This window comes from Zonotrichia leucophrys, chromosome 5 (genome assembly GCF_028769735.1).
Source record: "Zonotrichia leucophrys gambelii isolate GWCS_2022_RI chromosome 5, RI_Zleu_2.0, whole genome shotgun sequence".
NCBI classification, from domain to species: Eukaryota; Metazoa; Chordata; class Aves; order Passeriformes; family Passerellidae; genus Zonotrichia; species Zonotrichia leucophrys.
The window spans coordinates 5,526,539-5,548,162 of NC_088175.1; the positions used below are offsets into that span (position 1 = coordinate 5,526,539).

The 21,624-nt window shown below is 39.7% G+C and overlaps 1 protein-coding gene across 11 annotated transcripts in view; it reads left to right on the top strand.

Annotated features, from left to right (window-relative positions):
- CDC42BPB (CDC42 binding protein kinase beta) overlaps positions 1-21,415 on the top strand; it is a 91,876-nt gene extending 70,461 nt beyond the window's left edge. For 2 of the 11 annotated variants that reach the window (XM_064716059.1, XM_064716064.1), the window contains 16 exons: positions 71-145; positions 544-649; positions 3,009-3,145; positions 3,733-3,872; positions 5,421-5,502; positions 9,037-9,253; positions 9,641-9,703; positions 11,940-12,536; positions 15,574-15,671; positions 15,783-15,867; positions 16,013-16,133; positions 16,235-16,352; positions 17,285-17,323; positions 17,453-17,561; positions 17,651-17,721; positions 19,700-21,415. In XM_064716059.1, coding sequence (XP_064572129.1) covers positions 71-145; positions 544-649; positions 3,009-3,145; positions 3,733-3,872; positions 5,421-5,502; positions 9,037-9,253; positions 9,641-9,703; positions 11,940-12,536; positions 15,574-15,671; positions 15,783-15,867; positions 16,013-16,133; positions 16,235-16,352; positions 17,285-17,323; positions 17,453-17,561; positions 17,651-17,721; positions 19,700-19,831 — 2,190 coding nt within the window. In that variant the 3' untranslated portion in view covers positions 19,832-21,415. The remainder of the gene's footprint in view (positions 1-70; positions 146-543; positions 650-3,008; positions 3,146-3,732; positions 3,873-5,420; positions 5,503-9,036; positions 9,254-9,640; positions 9,704-11,939; positions 12,537-15,573; positions 15,672-15,782; positions 15,868-16,012; positions 16,134-16,234; positions 16,353-17,284; positions 17,324-17,452; positions 17,562-17,650; positions 17,722-19,699) is intronic. The other 9 variants (XM_064716060.1, XM_064716065.1, XM_064716061.1 and 6 more) reach the window with 5 other exon arrangements.
- Positions 21,416-21,624: the final 209 nt, after the last annotated feature.

A 21,624-nucleotide genomic window follows, 5' to 3' on the forward strand; every position in this document is an offset into this window, starting at 1 on the left:
TTTGCCACCCCAATTTTGAAACAAATTCTTGCAGCCTTATTTTGCTCAATTACAGTTTCTTGTGATTCAGGAACCAATTCGGCTTCAGAGGATGCCTGCTGCTCCTTCCCCCACCATTCAGTCCATTTCTCTAGCTGTACCAAAGGTAGGGGGACTGTGCTAACCTTATTCTAAAGAACAAAGGAAAAAATATCATTTATAAATGAGCCCTCTGTGTTTTCTTGTCCTGTTTGGGTTTGTCATGTTTGTGGTTTTGTTAGGTCTGTGTTTTTAATCAAATGCTTCCATATGCACATCATCAGTGGGTTTTGTTTTGTTTTGTTGGAGGGGATGACAAAACATGGTTGTAGTTTTGGGTCTGACTGTCTTTTGGAGTTGGAATTAAAACTGTTACTGTTGTCTTGCAGCACCTGCTACAAGATGCACTTACATAAAAGAAGCCCAGGCTTCATAATGTACACACTGGAGGGTGGTGGAGGGAGGTGCTTGCATTACTCAAGCCCAGAAAATGATGAGTTTTTTAATCCTGAATGTATCTTTCAGCCTAAAGCTCACCAGCTCAATATCAAGTCATTCACCAGCCCCACTCAATGTAGTCATTGCACCTCTCTCATGGTGGGATTAGTTCGACAAGGTTATGCCTGTGACGGTGAGTTGGTGAAACTTTTTGTAAATTTTCAGCAAGCCCCTCACAAAAGCATCCCAATGTATTTTAAGAGAACCATTTCTTTGGGGAGGGAATGAAAGAGAGGAGTGGCTGCCAATGGATGATTTTCTGTTGCATAACAGCATATTCCTGAGGTCTCTTTAGTAGAATGATGAGGTATGGTTTCCTTGCATATTGTATAATATTAATTAATTCTATTACCATTAGTGCAGGGGAGGTGGTAGGGAAGACAGGATTGCTTTCTTTTGTTGTACTAGAGAAAACTGCAGGAGTGATCTGGTGACATGAATCTGATTATGTCTATTTTATGCTATTCTGTTCATAAACCCCATATGTTGGGAGGAGTGTTTGCTCTGTTATTTGGCTTGTAGGCTGTCTTGCTGTCCATTAGTTTTATTTAAAATGCTTTCTCTGATGCATGTATCACTACTGAATTCCATGTTCAAGTATATGGAGGTATTTTCATTTGAAATGTCTGTATATTGATTAGACACATGAGCTCAGTTAAATAGGCCACAAATTCATATAGTATACATACTACAGTATAAATAACTTTATTTCTGTGCCCAGCTTAGTTCTTGCTAGTGGCAGCCTCTCCACTGACACCCTCAGTATCACATGTAGATTGCCTCATCTGCCCTTCAGGGCTTTTTTCCTGGCAGATCTTCTGGTGGCAGTTCTTCCCCAGGAGAGCCTATCACTCTGCCAGCACTTGCCCTGGGGCTGCCTTTTGTCTCCTGTTGCTGACAGTTCTGAGCTCTTGTTTTGTATCTCTTCTTGCAAGCTTGAAACTGTCTTTTTCCTTTAGTGCAGCTAGGGGCTTCACTCTTCTTTTGTCTTGTGTGTTTTGATAAGCTCTGCATCATTAGTTCTCCATTTTGCCTAATCTACTGCAGTTCTTGATTGCTACAGAAAAAAACTAAAATCGCATTGATATAAAAATAGGGATGATTCCAATAGAACAAAATTTTGCCAAACGTTCCCCTCTCAATCACTTGCATTTTCCAATTCCTTCTCTTTCTAATCCTGGAGACTGTGGTAAAATACAGCTACACTTACAGAAGACTGGAACTGACTCTATCCTGTGGATTTTCCCTATTCTGTAACTGGTGTACCTTGATATCCACAGTCCCAAATAATCATGATGCCTCCTCAAAGAGCTGAATTTATTACCTGATCTTGAGGAGCACCTACAGTTCTTTGTGGGTGTGACTTTGGTAACCCCTGCCCTCCTGGGAGCAGACAGTAGCTCAAAGAACAAGCCAGGCAACCTGATCTGAGCTGCCCCCTCTGCTGTCTCCTCCCTCAGGCATCATGAGGAGGAGCTTTGTTGCCCTGTCTGTGGCTGTAGCAGAAGCAGGCTGTTTCCAGTTCTTTTGGAATCCTTTGAAACTTCAGAATTACAGAACAAGATGTGCCTAGGATATCTGCCAGATTCTCACTTCTGAGAATATGGTTAGGAGGAAACACAGGACAGCTCAGAGTGTCGTGCCCCTCTCTTCCTGCCTTCCCAAGCCTCCTGGTAGAAACAGGGTAGCTGGGACAAACAAAGCAAAATCTCAGTGGAAGGATCTCACCCCTAAGCTGTGGGTCAGATGATATAACACATGAACTCATTCCACAGTTCTTGTAGTCTGTCTCATGTGAACTGGCATGTATTAGGAGGTTTTTCTGTGTACTGCTTCTGTGTGAAGTGCTTTGTAGAGAAGACCTAGAGACCTCTGTCACTTGCTGGTGCAGCACAAAGTGGTGCAAATGGTAAGAAAGCATTCAATGCTAGTTTGCTCCTTATTTGAATTTACTGGAACTCTGGCAATAGGTATATATGACTCTTCCATCATTCAGTATTTCGGTCCTTGTCCCTGGTTTCTACTTTATTTATGCTTTATTTATGTCTGTCTTGTGTTTAATAGTTTAACTCTTTCTATTTTTTGATCAGTTTAGTTTTACTTTGTTTTTGCAGTGTTCTTGCATATGTGGATCAAATTAAACACCTATTAGCACTACCCTAATTTTTATTCCTTCTTTATTAACACTATTTCTCTTTTGTGACTGGATGAGTTGGTGCTTAAAACCAGCAAGGCTGCCCAGCTCATTTTCCTTTAAATGTGGACTCAGTTCCCGCCCTTTATGAATGGGCTGAAAAGAGGAAATAAAAGCACTTTGGAGAGTCTCATACAATATCTAGGTGTGTTCACTTCTTCAGCCTAGTGAGCTATTGCAATATTTGACTGCCAGTTTCAGTGTGATTAATTAATTTGCTGAGTGTAGACTATGTTAATCACCTGTTATGATTGACTCATACACACATTTCACTGTGAATTTTCTCTTTTGTACTTAGTGTGTTCATTTGCATGCCATGTTTCCTGCAAGGACAGTGCACCTCAGGTCTGCCCTATACCCCCTGAACAAGCCAAAAGGCCTCTTGGAGTAGATGTGCAAAGAGGAATAGGAACAGCCTACAAAGGTTATGTCAAGGTAACAGTCTTTTCTTCTTGGACAAGGGAAGAATCCTTAACTTCACTTACAGCTCTACAGCTTGGAACTTCTAAGTATGTTTAAACACATCTCCTAAATAGTGCTAAAGCCTTAAGGGTTTGTGTGCCATCTATGTAACTTATTTAATGTAACTTATTTAACCTTCATTGCTTTAGATGTGGGAGAAACACTTGGTTTTACTACAAGAGCTGAAGGTCAGTAGATTAGTAGCTACAATGTTCATAAGCAGCAGGGGGAAAAAAAGAATGGTTTAAGAAAGAATTTCTGTCATTTTTAATGTAAGCATAATATAAAAGTTAAACTGTGCTACCATTTTGGCATTGGTGGAATATCCAAACCTAATATCTTTATACAAGTCTTCATTTTTTTTTTGAGCTGTAACAAGGAATGGTTGAACTTAAAAGAGGAAAAATGATTGCTTGATTTTTATTTTTCATCCTGTTTTGAAGGACAAGTAGAAAAGTGCTCTAATTCATTGTTCTAAGTATGAGCTTTTCTAAATGTCCTGCTTTCTGTGTCTTCTGCATGTGCTTACATGTAATAAGCAATCATTTATTTCCCTGCAGGTCCCAAAGCCTACAGGAGTTAAGAAAGGGTGGCAGAGGGCTTATGCAGTTGTCTGTGACTGTAAACTGTTCTTATATGATGTGCCTGAAGGAAAATCCACCCAGCCTGGAGTTGTGGCAAGTCAAGTCTTGGATCTCAGGTTGGTATTGTTACAGCAGAGTAGAAATCCTCTCTACTGTTTTCTTAACAGGAGTGTTTATTTCTAGTACACAAGAAATTAGAAGATTTTGAGAGCTGTGTCCTAAGAAGATTCATGTGTTGTGTACCTAAACTGCAGCTGAGTTTAGGCTGATCAAGTTGGCTCAACAAGAAATTACTTAAGTGACTTTACAGTCACTCACACTGCAATCACCAGCATTCACAGCATTGGCATGCTTCTTCCTAGAATTCCATTTGCACCTGTAAAAAGCAAGTGTATATTGGTAGATTGCTTTTCCCATGCACTCTGACCTCAACATTGAGTCACACATCATCCCATAGCCAGTAAGTATTCAGGCATGTTAGAAAAATTGAAGTAGTCTGCAGAAAAGCATCAACTAATTTCCACTGCAAATGGCTCTGACCCTGCCTTTTAACAGGAGTTATTACTTCAAGGGGAACCATCTGAACCAGTGAACACTGCCTACCAAATATCTGAGACTTAAGTTGATCAGAGTAACCAAGGAACTTCTTTTATTTCAATTTTTGGAAATATCAAGAAAGTGTAATACCTTTTAATGTTACAGCGCCTTTGTACCTGTGTTGAATATAAAGTTTGCATTCACAAGCACCATGATTTTTATTTCTTCCAGACAGCAGTAGGGTGGGGTTACAGCAGTAGTGCTGTGCTGGGAGCTGTCAGTGTCAGCTCTCTGACATGCTGGCAGTGGGAGCAGGAACGTGGAAGTATTGCAAATAGCAGCATTCCCATCAGTACACTGCTTGAAGCAACTCAGCCAGATACCATATACCAACTGTGCCATGCTTTATCTGCTTGTTGTAGCTGCCCCTTTGAGGCTGCCATCTGAGGGTTCTCAGATGTTTTTAATAGATGTTAACCATCACAGCTATGAATTCTAGCACGGGCAAGTTTCAGACATTAGTGTCATCTTTGCACTAAAATTGGCAATTATGGTGATCAACTTGGTCAAATTCAGTTTGAAAAGGCTAGTGCAGACAAGCCCTCTGGGGTGGAGCACTCTAAAATGCAAAAGTTGTTCTGATGTCTGTTTATTTTACTGTAATAGAGAATAAAATCTAGCTGTTTTGAAAACCCTTATTTGAAAACCCACAAACTATAATTATGTTGCCAAGAGCTTTTTATGTGATTTTTCTTTTTTTCCAAAGGCCCCTCTCTTGCTACACATTGAGGTATGAATTATTCATTTCTAATGTGTCTGCTGGGCTGGAAGAGCAATATTCTTGCTTCTAATTGTAGAATAGGTGTGGTTGGGACACCAAAACTACACAAAGCCACCCTGCTTAGCTTCAGGTGGACTGAGGTACACGTACCAGATGCTGTAGAGACATAAGTGAGGCTTGGCAGCTGTTTGGGCCAAGGATGGTTAGAGCATAACAAAGCAGTTGTGACCTCTGTGTGGTGTTAGGAGATTGCAGCCTATTGAAACAGTGGTGATACCAGTTAGATTCTGCTCAGTAATCTGTATGTGTGCTTGTGTGTGATGCTCTTGTTCTCTTTTCTCCCTAGAGATGAAGATTTTTGTGTGAGCTCTGTCCTGGCCTCAGATGTAATACACGCAACCCGGAAAGACATCCCGTGCATATTCAGGGTATGGCTCTGCACTGACTCCTACAGAAAATACCTGTTAAATGCCACTGGTTTGTTTTGATAGGGCTTATACTGTCCATATCTAACCTTGATTAGGTTATATAGAAGTGTAAGAATTTACAAGGGCTGCTGACATATGTAGAAGAGCAATATGTGTTGTATTTGCAGGAACCCCTGTGGCAGGAAGGAATGATGAATCTGACTCCATGTTCTCAGAAGGCTAATTTATTATTTTAAGATGCTATATTGTATTAAAGAATACTATATTAGAGAATACTAAAGAATAGAGAAAGGATACTTACAGAATGCTAAAAAGATAATAATGGAAACTCGTGACTCTCTCCAGAGTCCTGGCACAGCTTGGCACTGATTGGCCAATGAGTGAAAGCTCTCACACCAGAAACCAGTGAAACAATCTCCAAACACATTCCCCATAAGCAAAACAGAGGACAAGCAAATGAGATAATTATTGTTTTCATTTTCTCTGAGGCTTCTCAGCTTCCCCAGAGAAAAATTCTGGGCAAAGGGATTTTTCAGAAAATATGAATGTGACAACAAAGTTCTCATTCTTTAGCTGCTTCCTTGTATATAAAGTTTGTCACTTTTTTTTATTTTCCTGAGTATAATTCAGTATATTTTCTCTCTTTTTACATTGGTATTACCAGATTCTGTTTTTACTTGTTACAGTGCTGTAACAGAATATTCTGAAACTGATCTAGTTTCCTTAATTTCATATTTAAGTACAGGAGAAAAAATAAAATAAGAGAAAATAATGAACTGAGCTTTAATATCCCCTTTAGTGTATGTTCTATCTGAATGCTGTATTTAGTTTTTAACAACAGAACTTAATTTCTCTGTTTTGTGTGAATCATATTAAATCTGGAGTTGCAAAATTTAGTAAAGAATACATTAGTAGCCAGTATCTATAGTCCTTACATTTGAATACACAAACTCATTGTTTTCAGCATCTCTGATCTTCACCCATTTAGAATCAAGTCAGGAAAACATGGAAAGCAAAGAGCTGTCAGTCAGTTGCAGTGCCTATCATTTGGTCCTTCAGGATCTTACTTGGGAATTGTCTTTGCTACTTGTCTGCCTCTGTCTCTGCTTTTCTGCTTTCTTTGTAAAAATATTTTCTGCAGTGAATTTTCATACTTTGGTTTACCACTACCTGTACCTTAAGTTTCCTCATGATTGCATTTTGGTTTTGGGGTTTTTTAGTTCCCATTTGCCTGCTCTCTTCTTAAATTAGCAAACATAGAATACTGTAGGCAAGGAGAGAAAATTTGGTGAGGAGAGAAAATTTCTGAGGAGAGAAAATTTGGTGTGCAGAATGATGGTTCATTCAAGAACAAGGCATCCATTCAGTTCAGCCTGCCTGACTTGCTGCTCTAATTTCTGCCCACAGTTTTTAACTGAAAGGGTATCTAAATAATAAAAGTCATTTTTGTCAAATATCCCTCTGTAAAAATATTTGTCTGGATATACATGACCAAATATGTACATGGTTTGATCAGATTATCCCCTGCTAAAGAGATGTGATTAATTAACTGGAAGCTTGATGTGTGAATATATCCATTTAGGTAGGGGACCAGAGAAGCTGCTGATCAGTTCTGTGTCCTCCTTTAAAAGGTGGAATTTCTAAAACTGGAAACCACTAAACCTGACTGGGAGAGTCTCATCTCAATGTCATGTAGTTCTAGATCTGCATCTTGCTGACACAATCACATAGAGTAGCTTGCACAGAACAGTTTAAACTTTTAATTCACATCATTTGTGTAAAAATGTGGTCCTTCTTTTGTATGTGTCATTGCACATAGCACATGGTGATATTGGTAGCCTATGAAAGACAGATTTTCATTTCTTCTGGATATTCTATCAGCAGAAAACAATACCCAGCAAATTCTGTTCTACAAATAGAATGCTGCCAAACACATGTTCCCACCTCTGACTCCCCATGAATTCAAGAGGAATAAGAATTTGTCTCAGATTCAAACATTTCTCCTTGGTAACCAGTTTTTAAAGCTGGGTGTTAGGCCATGCTGACATTCAGACACCACAGTCTTAAATTCTGCCATCAATTCACATTTCTAATAATAGTGTAGGAGTTGGCTGTAATGGAGTGCTCCCACAGCTTAGCAGTCCAAGTTAAGAAGCCTTGAATTTCATAGCAAATAATGAATTTTTATATGATAAATAATGCAATATATATTTTGACCAACTGCTCACTTTTTTTCTTGCATTTGACTATATATAAGTTGCCAGCTTCAAAAGATTGGGGAGTAATACATGGTGGTACTTCAAATGGAAAGCCATTGCTGGAATCTGGTTTTGCTCTGTTTTCTAAACATTATCCATTATGCCTTTATCTGTCTTGAAAATATTAATGCTTAGTAACAGTTTAGACAGGAACAAACCTTTATGCAGAATAGTAAGAGCTAGGAGCAGTTGCAGCTACTCAGTTCTTTCCCTACCTCCCTTCACCTCTACCTTCATCTTACTTCTGAACTTCTGTCTTTGACATCCTGTTGTCCCAAGTTTACTTTCAGATTTATTTTACCTTCAAGATGAGTGTTACTGTTTATTCACTCTTCCAGGAAGTGTGTGTGTTGCATTACCACAACATCCATCCTTACAATGATTTCCTTACAACAGCATGTAGGCTGAAGGTCTGATAGTCCATGTTACAGCCTTCAGATTTGCACTTTTACACCTTTTGTTGGTCTTTCTCTGTTCAAATGTTGTTACTCAGAGTCTGTGCTGAGGGCTGATGCTGGCTGTTGGCCTGTTTGTTTGTGGCTGCAAGTATAGTTCTCATGATACCATAAACCCTTCAGTCTCTTCATGCAGTACAAAACCCCAAAATATTAAGAATTACTGCATGCTTTCTTCAGGCAATAGAAGTTCCTGGATAGTTTTTCTATGTTGAACACATTCTGCTTTGAGATCTATGGGATGATTTATGATTTAACTGAAAATTAAGTGAAGCCATAGTGATTTTCTTTTAGCGCAGGACGTGGGAGAATGCAGTTCTTCAGTCTCAAATATTGCTTTCCTCCAGAACTTTGAATGCAGACATGATGTGCTCTTCCCCTGGACAAATATTTGGAAAATTAGATAACAAATTCAGAACTGATGATAGCAATGCCTTTGGGTTTCAATGCATCTGGTTCCCAAAGCACGTGTGTCACTCTCAGTGAATTATGGGTGGGTGGGATCAGGACAGACAATGGTTCAGAGCAGGAAGGAGCTTTTACTGCCATGTATTGATTATTGTAGCATTCCCTGTCCATATGTTAGGATTCAGAATATTTAAGCAAGGCTGAGTACTTTTGAACAAAGCCACTGTGTCTTGTGCAGTGGTTGTGTTTTGGTAGTTTTTCTGAAGCACTGTGGCTGTATTAGCTGTGTTGTGTATGTTTCTTGGGTACATCATTCCAGTGTCATGAGAAAGTGTAGTTTATTTTCACAGTTCTCTGTGTTAAAAAGGGCTTTTATTACTCTAACTAATTTCACTGTCTCTGTCTGTTTAAAGGTGACAGCTTCTCTCTTAGGTTTGCCTTCAAAGTCTTGTTCTCTACTGATCCTGACAGAAAATGAGAATGAAAAGAGAAAGTGGGTTGGAATCCTAGAAGGGTTGCAGTCTATCCTGCACAAAAACAGGCTGAGGAACCAGGTTGTGCATATTCCACAAGAAGCCTATGACAGTACACTGCCTCTTATTAAAGCAAGTTTAGCTGCTGCTATTGTAGGTATGTTTGATTTAACTTTTATCAGTGTATGAAGGTGGTTGGAACTTTTAGATGGGCTTTTATAATGAGAGCACTGACATCTTGAAATAAATTCCTCAGCTGAATTCCTTGATAGGAATTTAATAATGGGCGAAAAATGCTAATCTTGCATTGATATTCAGGTTTCTTCATCCACTTGGAGTAAATAATACTGTTGAGTTGTTCAGCAGGTTGTTTTAGCAACATGGTACTTAGCATGCTTTTGACAGACTGTGTGAACTCAAGCAAAATTGATTTGCTGGTGAAAATCTGTTTGTGCAGAAATTTTTTCAGCTGTTCAAAACAAACAGCCTGTTTTAAAGATAAGACCAAGCTTAGCTGAATTAATGGTCTTTTTTTCCTCCTTAGATCGAGATAGAATTGCAATTGGCTCAGAAGAAGGACTGTACGTGATAGAGGTGACCCGTGATGGTAAGTCAGGCCATAATGCATGCAGTAATTACATACAAAATAATGAGCTCCATAACTTGGAGTGCTGCTGTAATATAGGTTGCACAACAGCCTTTCATGTATAGTAAGTATTAAACACTCAGTTAATTGATGAGAAGGAAAAGTGAATGTGAGGTATAAGCACTAATTTGGTCATTATCGTTACATTCAGGTGAGTGGCTGAAATGAAAGGGATGAGTTACTGGGCATATCCTGGCACATTCTCACCTTAGCTGTGTTCCCACAGCTGGTATCAAAGTGCTTCAGCACACAAAGCATGCATAGCACACACAAAGTTTGTAGACTTCCTTTTAAAACCTCCATCTTACCTATTTCTTCCAGAAACTTGACAGCCACTCACATTCTCTTGAAGACCAGTGGTGTCCAAAGCAACTGTGTCTTGGGGTGCTGGTCTTGTCAGTGATCTTCTCAATTCCTTTTTCTGTGTAATTTAGTTTGTGGCTATTTGAAAGTTGGATTTTACTCATGCTAAAGATTGCATTTCAATGTAAAATAAAGCAGTGAATACAGGTTTTTAAAGACTTACTTGACTTCCAAAATTAAATTATATCAGGGATGTGGTTTTGGGTCAAAAGAAAATTCTTCTTGTTTAGAATAAGACATTGCCCAATTCCAGGAGAAACTGCTTTATACAGCAGATATTTGGAATTCTTTTTAGCAGTAATGAATGTCATTGCTTTGAGTAAACTTCCAGTGGTCTCCATTCTTTAAGCAGTTAGATATAAACATAACTTGAGATGCAGATAATTCCAGGAATTCCAGCACAGCTTCTTGCATAAAAGAAAGTTGTAAATTTAATTTAAAAGGTCATTTCCTAAAGGAACAATTATCTGCATCACCATGTTATATGTAAATGTGAAAATTAATTATCAGGTTTGGTTTTAAGCTAAGAAATGTTTAGCAGGAGTTTTCTCTGGCCAGTTCTGTGTGTTAATAGCATTTTTGTAAATCATAATCTGTTTTTCATTTTATGGCAGTTGTAATTTTTAGTGTTAATTAACTGCCAGCTGTTTATAGCAAAGGTCTTTGGTTAGAATATTGCTTAATTCTTGACAAATAAGCTGGAGTTGGAGCTAGGAAGGAAACTATTTCTCTGTGGCAAAGCCAGTTATTTCCTAGAGCATTTCTTCAGACATTTCATCTATTTATTCAGGTGAGGGTACACCACAACAGCACTTTGTGATTTAAACAGCTAAAGTCTTATTGCCAAGTTTAAAGAATTTGGCTACATTACTCAACTGTTACTGAAAAAAGGCAAAGACTTTCCAATGAAGAGTTCTTTTTTTTTTTTTTAACTACAATTCACAAATATTTTTAAAGCATTCAGCTAGCAGAAAAATGAAAGTTGCAATTTAATTTTATTGGTTTATGCTTATTAAGTTTCCTAGTTTAGAATTGCTCTCTTGTTTGTACCCCATTAAATACTCACTTCATTCTTGAAAGTTCTTGTATAGCCAAGATCCCTGAAGAGCTCACATTGTACCTAACCCCCTTAGCTGCCTCTAACCCTGCTTTAAAAAAATGCATCAAGCAGCAAAACTCCCCATGAGTAGTCTGGCTAGTCCTTGTTCTGAAAGGGCTTTCCTGGTGCCTGTCCTGAGCCTCTGTTCCTGCAGCCTAAGCCCTTTCCTTCTTATCCTTTCCCCATCACAAAGAGCATTTTTTTCTCTTTCCATATGTGTGTTTTGTACCCTTACTGTACTGCTTTTGTACCTGGCTGAGGCATCTGCCAACAGTACAGCATTTTGTCTCCTCACTTTTCAGGATTAAATACTTGATATTCCTTGTCTTTGTTTTCTGCTAATTTGGTCTTCCTCCAAAATTTACTGAAGATGCTGATGTTTCCCTGGAGGTGGGACCCACTTCTGAAGATGCAACATCTTTCACTGTACAGATGGTACAGATACAATTATATAAAGAAATGTCTTCATTTATCCTACATGTTAAGCAGCATTTTCCCACAAAGTGTTGTTGAGATTTTTTTTTTATGAATAGAGAGGGTTGCAGGAATGCTTTGTTTCATTGTTTGCTCTGAGAATTAATAACAGAGAATCAGACATGTGTAATCAGTGCTCTTCCTCACCTGGTACACGTCTGTGTTTGGATTAATTTTCAGACCTCACTATGTATCACTGCAGTGTTTCTGGGCCTGGTGATTTTCCTGTTTAACTGATGGCAGCTCTTGTTTCCTTTGCAGTGATAGTCCGAGCTGCTGACTGCAAGAAGGTGTACCAGATAGAGCTTGCTCCCAAAGAAAAAATCATCATCCTCATCTGTGGTCGGAACCATCACGTCCACCTTTACCCCTGGGCCTCTCTGGATGGGTCAGAAGGGAACTTTGACATTAAGCTTGCAGAAACTAAAGGCTGCCAATTGATTACAACTGGAACACTAAAGAAGAGTTCTTCTACTTGTTTGTTTGTGGCTGTCAAACGACAGGTTTTTTGCTATGAAATTCACAGAACTAAACCTTTCCACAAAAAATTCAGTGAAATTCAGGCTCCAGGAATTGTACAGTGGATGACAGTGTTCAAGGACAAGCTCTGTGTTGGCTACCAGTCTGGGTTCTCTCTGTTGACCATCCAGGGAGATGGACAATCTATAAACCTGGTAAATCCTAATGACCCCTCGCTTATCTTCCTCTCCCAGCAGTCTTTTGATGCCCTTTGTGCTGTGGAGCTCAGTAATGAGGAATTCCTGCTTTGCTTCAGCCATATGGGAGTTTACGTCGATTCGCAAGGTCGAAGGTCACGCATGCAGGAACTAATGTGGCCTGCAACTCCTGTTGCCTGTAGTATGTATATGTTTTTCTGTTGCCATATCCCTGTTGCTGCTTTACTTGTCAAAAAATACTCAGCATTGTATTCAATTTTGCTTCAGTTTGTCTTTGATTATCGAGTTTAATTTTTGGTGAGTTAACAGACACGTGGTTCTTCCTGGGGGTAGTTTTGGACTTGGAGATCCTGGATGCTGCAAGAAATGCTCTACATTATTACAGGACACAGAAGAATAAATAGTGGAATGCAAAATAATTTTTAGAGAAAGTAGTCCTGGATGCAGGACAGTGCAAGACTACCTGTCTGTGAAATTCTATAAAGATTTTTGTTCACCTAGAGAGCATAAATGTCCAGTTGCCTGTAGGGTGTCTTCTGTGTACTGTTCTCAAATTACAGGAGAAAGTTGAAGAAGAAATGTAACTGCAAGTCTGAAGGTTCATAAAGATAATAAGAGATTAAAATTTTCTCCTTTTGGTTTCAATTTTAGGGGGACAGTATCCAAAAGTAGTATAGGTGAGAGTAATATTTAAGCCACTCTGCTTGTTTCAGGAGCATTGGTTATCAGCTTGGTAGAACAGAGGCACATGCAGAGCATTTTTCAATATTCAGTAGTCAAAGGCAGGTGATGATAAATCTGGTATTTCTATTTGAAGCTCAAATAGCAATTAAAAATTTTTGAATGATTGAAGGCAATAAATAGCTTTTTGTTTAAGTAGTACAGCAAGGAGTTAGGTGGATCAGGCCAGGCCCTAATAGGAATGTGTTTAATTGTATTTGATTTGAAGTGAAATTGTTTGCTTACTTTACTCTGACCTAGTTCTGAACAGAAGTCTGAAGCAAAGTCCCTAGAAAACAATGTAGTGGGAAATTTACTTTAAAACACTATTAGCTAAAGCTAATGTTTCCTTTCCCTTAATCAGCTTTACAGTTTTTTGCATTTCAGCAAACTAGACTTGCTAGTTAATGGTTTTGTCTGTTATTATTAGAAGTGTTCTTACTGTAAACTATCTTATAACATTCTTGGATGTGCAGTCCTGAGTGGTGCTGGCCTCAGGCTGTTTTTGTAGAAAGAGCAACATTTTCTGCTGCCAAAGGAAACTGAATTACTTCCCTTTTCATTAGCCTTGTCCTCACTCCTCAGTCCTAGTGTCTGTCACTAGTGATGGTGGGTTTTTTTAACTACCCCATCAGGAGGCTATAAAATTACAGAATGGTTTGGGTTGGAAGGGATCTTAAAGATCACCCACTTCCAACTCCCCTGCCATGGGCAGGGACACCTTCTATTAAACCAATTTTCTCAAAGCTCCATCCAACCTGACCTTGAACACTAGCATGGATGGAGCAGCTTCTTCCACACTGTCCTTGAGCAACTTGTTCAGTACCTCACCACCCTCACCATAAAGAATTTCTTCCTAATATCTAGTCTAAACCCATTCTCAGTTTAAAGCCATTTCTCCTGTTGTATCACTCCATTGCCTTGTAAAAAGTCCCTCTCCAGCTCCCTTGTAGCCTCTTCAGGTACTGGGAGGTGCTGTGAGGTCTCCCCAGAGTCTTCTCTTCTCCAGGCTGAGAACACCCCCAGTTCTCCCAGCCAGTCTTTGTAGGAGAGACCAATAAGTGGAAGTGATGCTGCTGTGGTAAACACCATGTTGTAGAGAGGTTTTGGGCTAAAGCAGAGAATTTGTGTCTGGGGCAGTCAGTGCCCTCACCCCAGGAGAGGGCAGGGTGACACTGGCCCAGCTCTGTCACCCCAGCTGGCCCATCAGGGCTGTCCCTGCTCCAGCCTGTGCTGGTGTCCTGTGTGAGCCAGTGTGGGTGTCCTTGGCTCCCCTGCAGGCTGGGGCAAAGCGCTGGAGCCAGCGTGGGTGTCCCTGGCTCCCCTGCAGGCTGAGACAAAGCCCTGGAGCCAGTGTGGGTGTCCCTGGCTGCCCTGCAGCTGGAGCAAAGCCCTGGAGCCAGCAGGGCAGGGGGCTGGAGCCTGGGCCAGCCTGTGCAGGCACTGACAGAGCTTTTTGGGAGCCACTTCAGACCTGGGCAAGCTCATCAGCTGTGCCTGGCACATGCCAGCCTTGGCTGCAGATGGTTTCTGCCTGATGCTCCCTTCTCCCTCTTGGTTTGAACATCCACACCAGCCAAGACCACATGCAATAGATGCTTGACCATAAATCACTTTTGTGTTACATTTTTATGATAGCTGTCCAAGGCATTCTTTTAATTAATTTAAAAAATAGCACCACAACTGTACTTCAGTTCTTCTAAAAAGATTCTGTGATGTGTTTAGTGTCCTACTGGGTTATTTTCATTTTGTTTATTGAAGCATCTTCTCTCTATTAAATCCCTTAAGTTACTAGTAACTGCTTTTTACTTTAGGAGAAAGTCTTTACATGAGCAGAAGCATGTCGATACAAAGCTCTAGAGATCTCTGCTTTTCGTTTGACCTAAAATAAACTTGTCTGCTGATGCCTTTTAAGCTTTAAAGAAAAAAGTTGAAAAGAGAAAATGAGTTACGGGCTTTAAGCATTGTGACATTTTTCTGTCGACTTGATGAAAGTAACCCATACAAGAATATCTAAAGCTAGAAAATTGTAAGCAAAAGAGGAAGGAAATTGAGAGCAGATCTGCATCATGAGTTCATGACCCAGCTCACAGATGGTGGCTTTCTCATCTCCTCTGCACTCAGCAGATGTGTAGTTAGTTTGGTGCTTCTGAAGTGAAGTAATCCATAGCAAAGCTGGCTGCTCAGTTCCTACCACCTAGCAAATTTGTATGCATGTGAAAACTTCAGGTGCCATTTTGCAATTTCATGAAATGGCAAGGTGAAGTTTTTAAAAATACTGAAATGGTCAAATTTAAATATTTCCATAATGCTGATAGTCCTTAGCAAATCTATTCTCACAAAAAAATCTGTTTGAAACTGGGGCTTTGAAAATGTGTTTTAAAATGTATCTTGCACATAGTGGAAAACTTGTAACTGTTGAAATCTGCTCAAATGTTTGTCAGTTCTGCACTGCTGAAATGACATTAGGGTTTTCTGTTTGTTTTCAATCAATGCAGGTTGCAATTCTTCATATGTAACAGTGTATAGCGAGTATGGTGTTGATGTGTTTGATGTTAACACTATGGAATGGGTCCAGACTATTGGCTTGAGAAGGGTAAGTCATTTTCTTTGGGTATTGAACTTAATTGGGTTATTTTCAAATGAGGTGTTTCTTCAGAGTGTATGCTAGACTTGAGGTAATTCTCTGTCTCCTTCCTCAAAACAGATCAGACCATTAAACATGGATGGCACACTGAACCTCCTTAACTGTGAGCCACCAAGGTTAATATATTTCAAGAACAAGTTTTCAGGTGAGTCCTGAACAAGAGGAGAAATGAGGAATTCATTCTAACCGGTTAATTTGCACCATGTTACCTTTGCACTAGATGAAATTTGTGTTGAATATGTCTAGGTCAGGCTGTACTCTGTAAGTGAAATTGCTTTGTGCTGTTACAGCAGGAGCTGGCCTCAGTGTACCAGAAACCTCTGACAACAGCAAGAAGCAAATGCTCAGGACCAGGAGCAAAAGAAGATTCGTATTCAAGGTTCCCGAGGAAGAGCGGTTACAGCAAAGGAGGTAAGAATTTATTTGTGAATTTGTAAAAAATAACTGAATATACATGATGACATGCAGAGACTGGGAATGCTAATAGAAACAAATCACTCCTGTTTTTTTAGGGAAATGCTTAGAGACCCTGAGCTAAGGTCAAAGATGATTTCTAACCCAACGAATTTCAACCACGTGGCTCACATGGGACCAGGAGATGGAATGCAGGTCCTCATGGACCTCCCACTGGTAAAATACATTTATAAGGGAGGGATACATATGTGCATTTGTTCTTGCTCACAAAAGCTGTGAAGATGAGCTGGATGGGCTCAAGTATTATCCCTGTACCGAATTCTTCTTTAAATCCTTTTGAGAAAGGTGAACCTTCCTGCTGTGCAATGCCTTTAAATCCTGTGCAAGGAAATACTGTTAGCTGACTTACGAATGAGACACTGAAAGACAGATATCACTGCCAGGAGCTTGTCAGTAGTTTTGTATATAATCAATCTTTCCTCCTTCCTTTTTCTTGTTTGTCTTAAAACAACAGGATGAGTTTCCTTTCCCCTCATCCTCTCAACATTCTGCTCTTGGTATCACCCCCAACAGGCTTTGAGCACGTCTATCACATGAGCCCTATCTCTGCTGAAATCTCTCTCCAGAGTGACCATTCCTCACTGCAAGGCTCCCTTCTGCTTTCTTCCTCTTCCTGTCCCTCCTCTGCTTCCCTAGCAAGGGTAGGAGTAGCTGCAAACTGTTAGGAACTGGAATATGGTATGCTTGTGGCACTTCACCAATTCTAGAGCTATAACAAGGGAAAAAAACTAATGCTGTGGAGGTAACTAAAATGCATGTGACTTGCAGTGCTTTATAGCATTAATTTTATTTTGTATTTAACTAATACAGCATTTTATGAGCTATTTTAGTTTTAAAACTACAAGAGGAAGATGTGAAGGTACACTTTTATGTTCTGTATGTACCGTTCATCCTAGAGCTGTTAGTCAGGCTTTCTCTTGTCTTTCTCAGATAGCCCAGATGTGGGTCAGGCTGAAATTTGTCATTTCAGCAGGAGGAGGAAGGAAAGCAGAGCTGTTAGTACAGTCCCTGCCCCTTCATAGAGGGTTTGCTGGCTGACAGGTTCCAGTGGCTGCTATGGGGCTTAGTTCTTTCTCTGTCTTTCTCAGGGTTTGTGTCTGTTACTGAAAATATGTGGATGTGGTCAAGTAAGTTCAGTTTTTCTACCAACACTGGGTTGTAATAGCTTCAAAAGCACAGTAAAGTTTTCATGAGTAACAACTTCTTCTTGGATAGCTTTTGTTGCTGGCTAACAAAGTGTTTCATTTACACTGTAGAGTGTCCTACCTCCTGCCCAGGATGAAAAATCCTGTCAGTCTTCAGCCAACCTGTCACGGCAGCAGCAGCAGCAGAGAAACAAAACCTACATCTCATGGCCCTCCTCAAGTAAGGCTGGAACAAGCTGCTCTCTCTGGGCTGTAATCTGTGATGTCAACAGGAGCTGTAAATTGCTTTTTGTCCTTTCCTCCGTGCAGGTGGCAGCGATGTGGGAGCAGCCATGCCTTCCCGAAGCATGTCCGACCCTGACCAGGAGTTTGACAAAGAGGTAAAACACCTTCTGTGCATGGACACCAACAATGTCCTGTTGGCATAGATTGCTCTCTTTTTCCAATAAATTACATTCCCAAAGAAATACTTCATGGAGATGTTTTCTTTCCACAAGTGTTTTTCCCAGCAAAAGTTAGATAAGCTAGCACAAAGGCAAAGCTGTGAAAAGATCTTCTGATGGTGATATTTTAAGAAATGTAATGTCTTCGATTAAGCTTTATAGGCAACGGAAATTTGACTAATTGATGAAATGTCCTCAAAGCTCCTAAAAATGTTCTCTGGGATATTAGCATAGAATAGCAAAGTAATATGACTAGTTAAGTAATTTTCTGTGCTGCCTTAAGGAAGACTTTTTGTCATGTAGCTTGAGAAAGAATCAAATTTATAATACATAAAACTGCTTTTAGCAAGAATAAGAGTATGTGCCAGTAGTCACCAAACTTAAAATGTCTTGGCTCTACAAAACTGATCCGTGTAAACTATCTTCTTGTAAATAGAGAAGATACATGATTTTTGGATCTGTGATTTATTATGTGTTTTCTTCTAAGCTTTGCTAAAGCACTGTCTGTGCAAGGAAAGTGTTAGGAATTATTCCTGGGAAGCTAAGTCCCTGACTAAGATATTTTTTAGTGCTTTTTGGTACCCAACTGCAGGCCCATATAATGCTCTGAAGTTTGAAGCATGTCCAGACTTTTGCTGGCTGCCTTAGCACACACCAAGTCCAGAGTTCTGATCATACCTGTGGTCTGACTTCCTTGTAACCTTCAGTTAGCCATTGAAAGCACATGAAAGTGGGGATCTCTAAACGCAGGTATTTTTGAAACAGTCTTGGTTTTTAAAGGTGCTTATGATGGACTGTGTTAGTTTTTCTGCTCACCCTTCCCAAACTCCATTATATTCCATGCTCTGTTGGTAATTGTTGTTTGTAAGCATGACTAATGATAGATTAGAAAGGGAATTTTTACAATGTTTTCTCTTTTTGGTAGCTCTTACAATTTCTTATGACTTCTTATGTTAAAAAAAATAGTAGTTTGAAACTGGAAAGAGGCTCTAATAACACCTTTTGGCTTTATACTGCTTCCCCCATGGCTTTTGACTTTATGAACCGCATCATGTTAGGATAATCTTGTTATAGATTATCTTATTTTTGTTCAAGCCATGCAAAACCTTCTGAACAGCATTCTTGAAGGATGTTACCTTTCAATCTATTTGCTAAGTATATATTTCTCTTTCTTGAAAATAACTTGCTGCAGTGGTAACAGATTTTTTTTTGTGCAATATTTCATTAGCTGTGAATCTGTGCAGTGCTCAGAATTGTAACACACCAAAATAGTGGGAAACTTGCCAGCCATCCTGTTGAAGTGAGACCAGCCTGTGAAGGCAAATATCCAAGGACTAATCTCATACTGGGGAAATAACTGTGGATGGTCTTTATTAGATATTGACGTAGGACGTACCCACTAAGTGTATTCTCTTTCCAGATCTCCAGCCAGATTCTTGGCAGCCTTCACTCGTTTGTCAGGCTTGTTTCACAGGCTTGTTGCTGTTTTGTAAACAGCTCATAATGCTTTTTCCTTCCTCCTCACCAAACTGAAGATGATTTGACCATAGTTTTTATGTGTTTACATGGGCAGATAAAGCTACTCCTGGGCCATAAAAATTGCAGGCTGGTAAATTCTGAACCAACAGTGTGCAGAGAGATGTATTCCATCAGGAAAGCTTTGCAATGGCTAAAGGAGAGGAGCCAGAGATGCAGCAATTTCCACATACTTTACCATAATTCCTGTTGCATCAGAGGTCACCTTTGGGACTGCACTAGAGCCTGTTGAAGTAATTGCTTGAATGTTTAACCATGGAGTTAATCTAATGCACACTGCTTTGTAGGTGTTGCTCACCCTCATTTTTGAGTGCCTTTGAAAGCTTTTGAGTGTAAAAAATTCAAGTAAACATCATTCTTTAATGTTTCTCATTAACAGCCTGATTCAGACTCCACCAAACACTCTACTCCATCGAACAGCTCAAATCCAAGTGGTCCCCCAAGTCCCAACTCTCCTCATAGGAATCAGCTTACGCTGGACGGACTGGACCAGTCGACCTGTGACGCGTAACGCCGCCGCTCCCGTCACCCACTGCTCCACGGCGTTCACCTGCAGGGCAGAGCCTCTCAGATGCTAGTGCCAAGACTGACACAGACTCTCTAGTGCTGTACAAGAATAATTATATATCCAGATTGTAGATACAAACTATGGAAATGAAGAAAATTCTTTACTAATAGCGATTGAGCTTTTTATGCAGAATTGTTCACTGCTCGGTTACGGTTGATTCCTCTCTGCACAGCTGTGACAGTTTTATTGCATAGGAGCATTTAAGGCCACCGGTAAATAGTCTTATTCTTATGGTGAAAGAGAAATAGAGTTACTGATAATGTTGCTACAATATCAGGAATATTATTTTTCTATAGAATGATGTAATGTCTGATTAGCAGGAAATCCTTTTAGACAGAATTGGGACTTCTGAATAGGAAATGTGAGCAGGGTTAGTTACATCCTCAGATGAATACACTTTTCCCTTTTTCCTGTAACTGTTTTTTTCCTAAATCTTAAGGAGAATGGTAGGAAGCTCTAGGTTGTTTCCAACATCAGTAGAGTCACCAGGAAGTCAAAGAAAAGCTGGTTATAGTTTTGTGGCCTTTTAATTCATTTAGCCATTACATATACAGCTGCATAACTGTCTTTCTATCTTTCTACCAACTTTTTAGTCTTGTACATAGGACTACTGACAGTTATCTCTTTACCCATTCCCTGCTTTTAGTCCTCATCAGTCATTAGTCAGGGCTTTCAAATACTGCTGTGAAAAAGGTTTTACTCCTAGTTCCTGCCTTTCTCCTCCTGAGAAGTTGTTTCTCCTGGGTTTTTGGTGTAAGGACACACTATGCTGTTTAGCTAGCAAGCCTTCTTGTGGACGCATTGCCCTCGGAGTCTGCTTGACCCAGGGACTGTATCGCACTAAAACATCAGTCTGTTCATTGGCTACCAAAGTGGAACGTGAAGGATGTGTAACTGGGGGTGCTGCTTTTCTCATTAATTGTATCCTCACCTGCATGAAGACCCCATGATTATTAATCAAGTATTGATCATGTAGAAAAATGCACAACACACTCCTGTATATTTTGCGATGGCCCACGTGCGGTGATGTTTGCGTGTATATTTAATCTCATGCTTCCATGTATTATACATTTAGTACTCAAAGATTTGTGACCATGTTTCATTAAAAGCTTGTAATTAATTCAGTGGCTGGCATATCCAGTTTGTCATTGTCACACTAGTGTGCCTTCTGTGCCAATTTTATGACAGTTGGATGTCACTTATTTAAAATTCAGTTTAAATGGGCTAATGATATACCAATGGCTAAAGTTCTTTTCTGAAACACTGTATAGGATGTGCACTTATCTTTAGTTTAAACTGAGTGTTCTAGTCAACATTTAATCCTGTTACATTAAGTGTTCGACAGTACTTGCTCTTTTTCTCAGATTCTTGATAAAGGGGCTCAGTTAGAGCTGGACACTACTGCTTTGGGGGTTTTCTGGTTTTTACTTTTTTAATGTAAGTCTAAGTCTTTGTAATTATTGAATTGTGAGAACATTTTTGAACAATTTACATGTCAATAAAGCAGAAGAGGGAGGTTTTAAAGTTTATAGTCGTCTGTCTTGACATCTGAAAACAATCTACCGCTGACACTTGCTTCAGTCTCATGGTAAATTCACTTTGTTCACATGGACATTTGACATAAACTGAAGGTATTTTGGAGCTCCCAAAGCACTACAAGAAAGGTGCACACTGCTGAAGGTGAATGAGTGTTCAGGAGCCATGGAAGTCCTTTTGGTGGAATACAGCACTGAAAT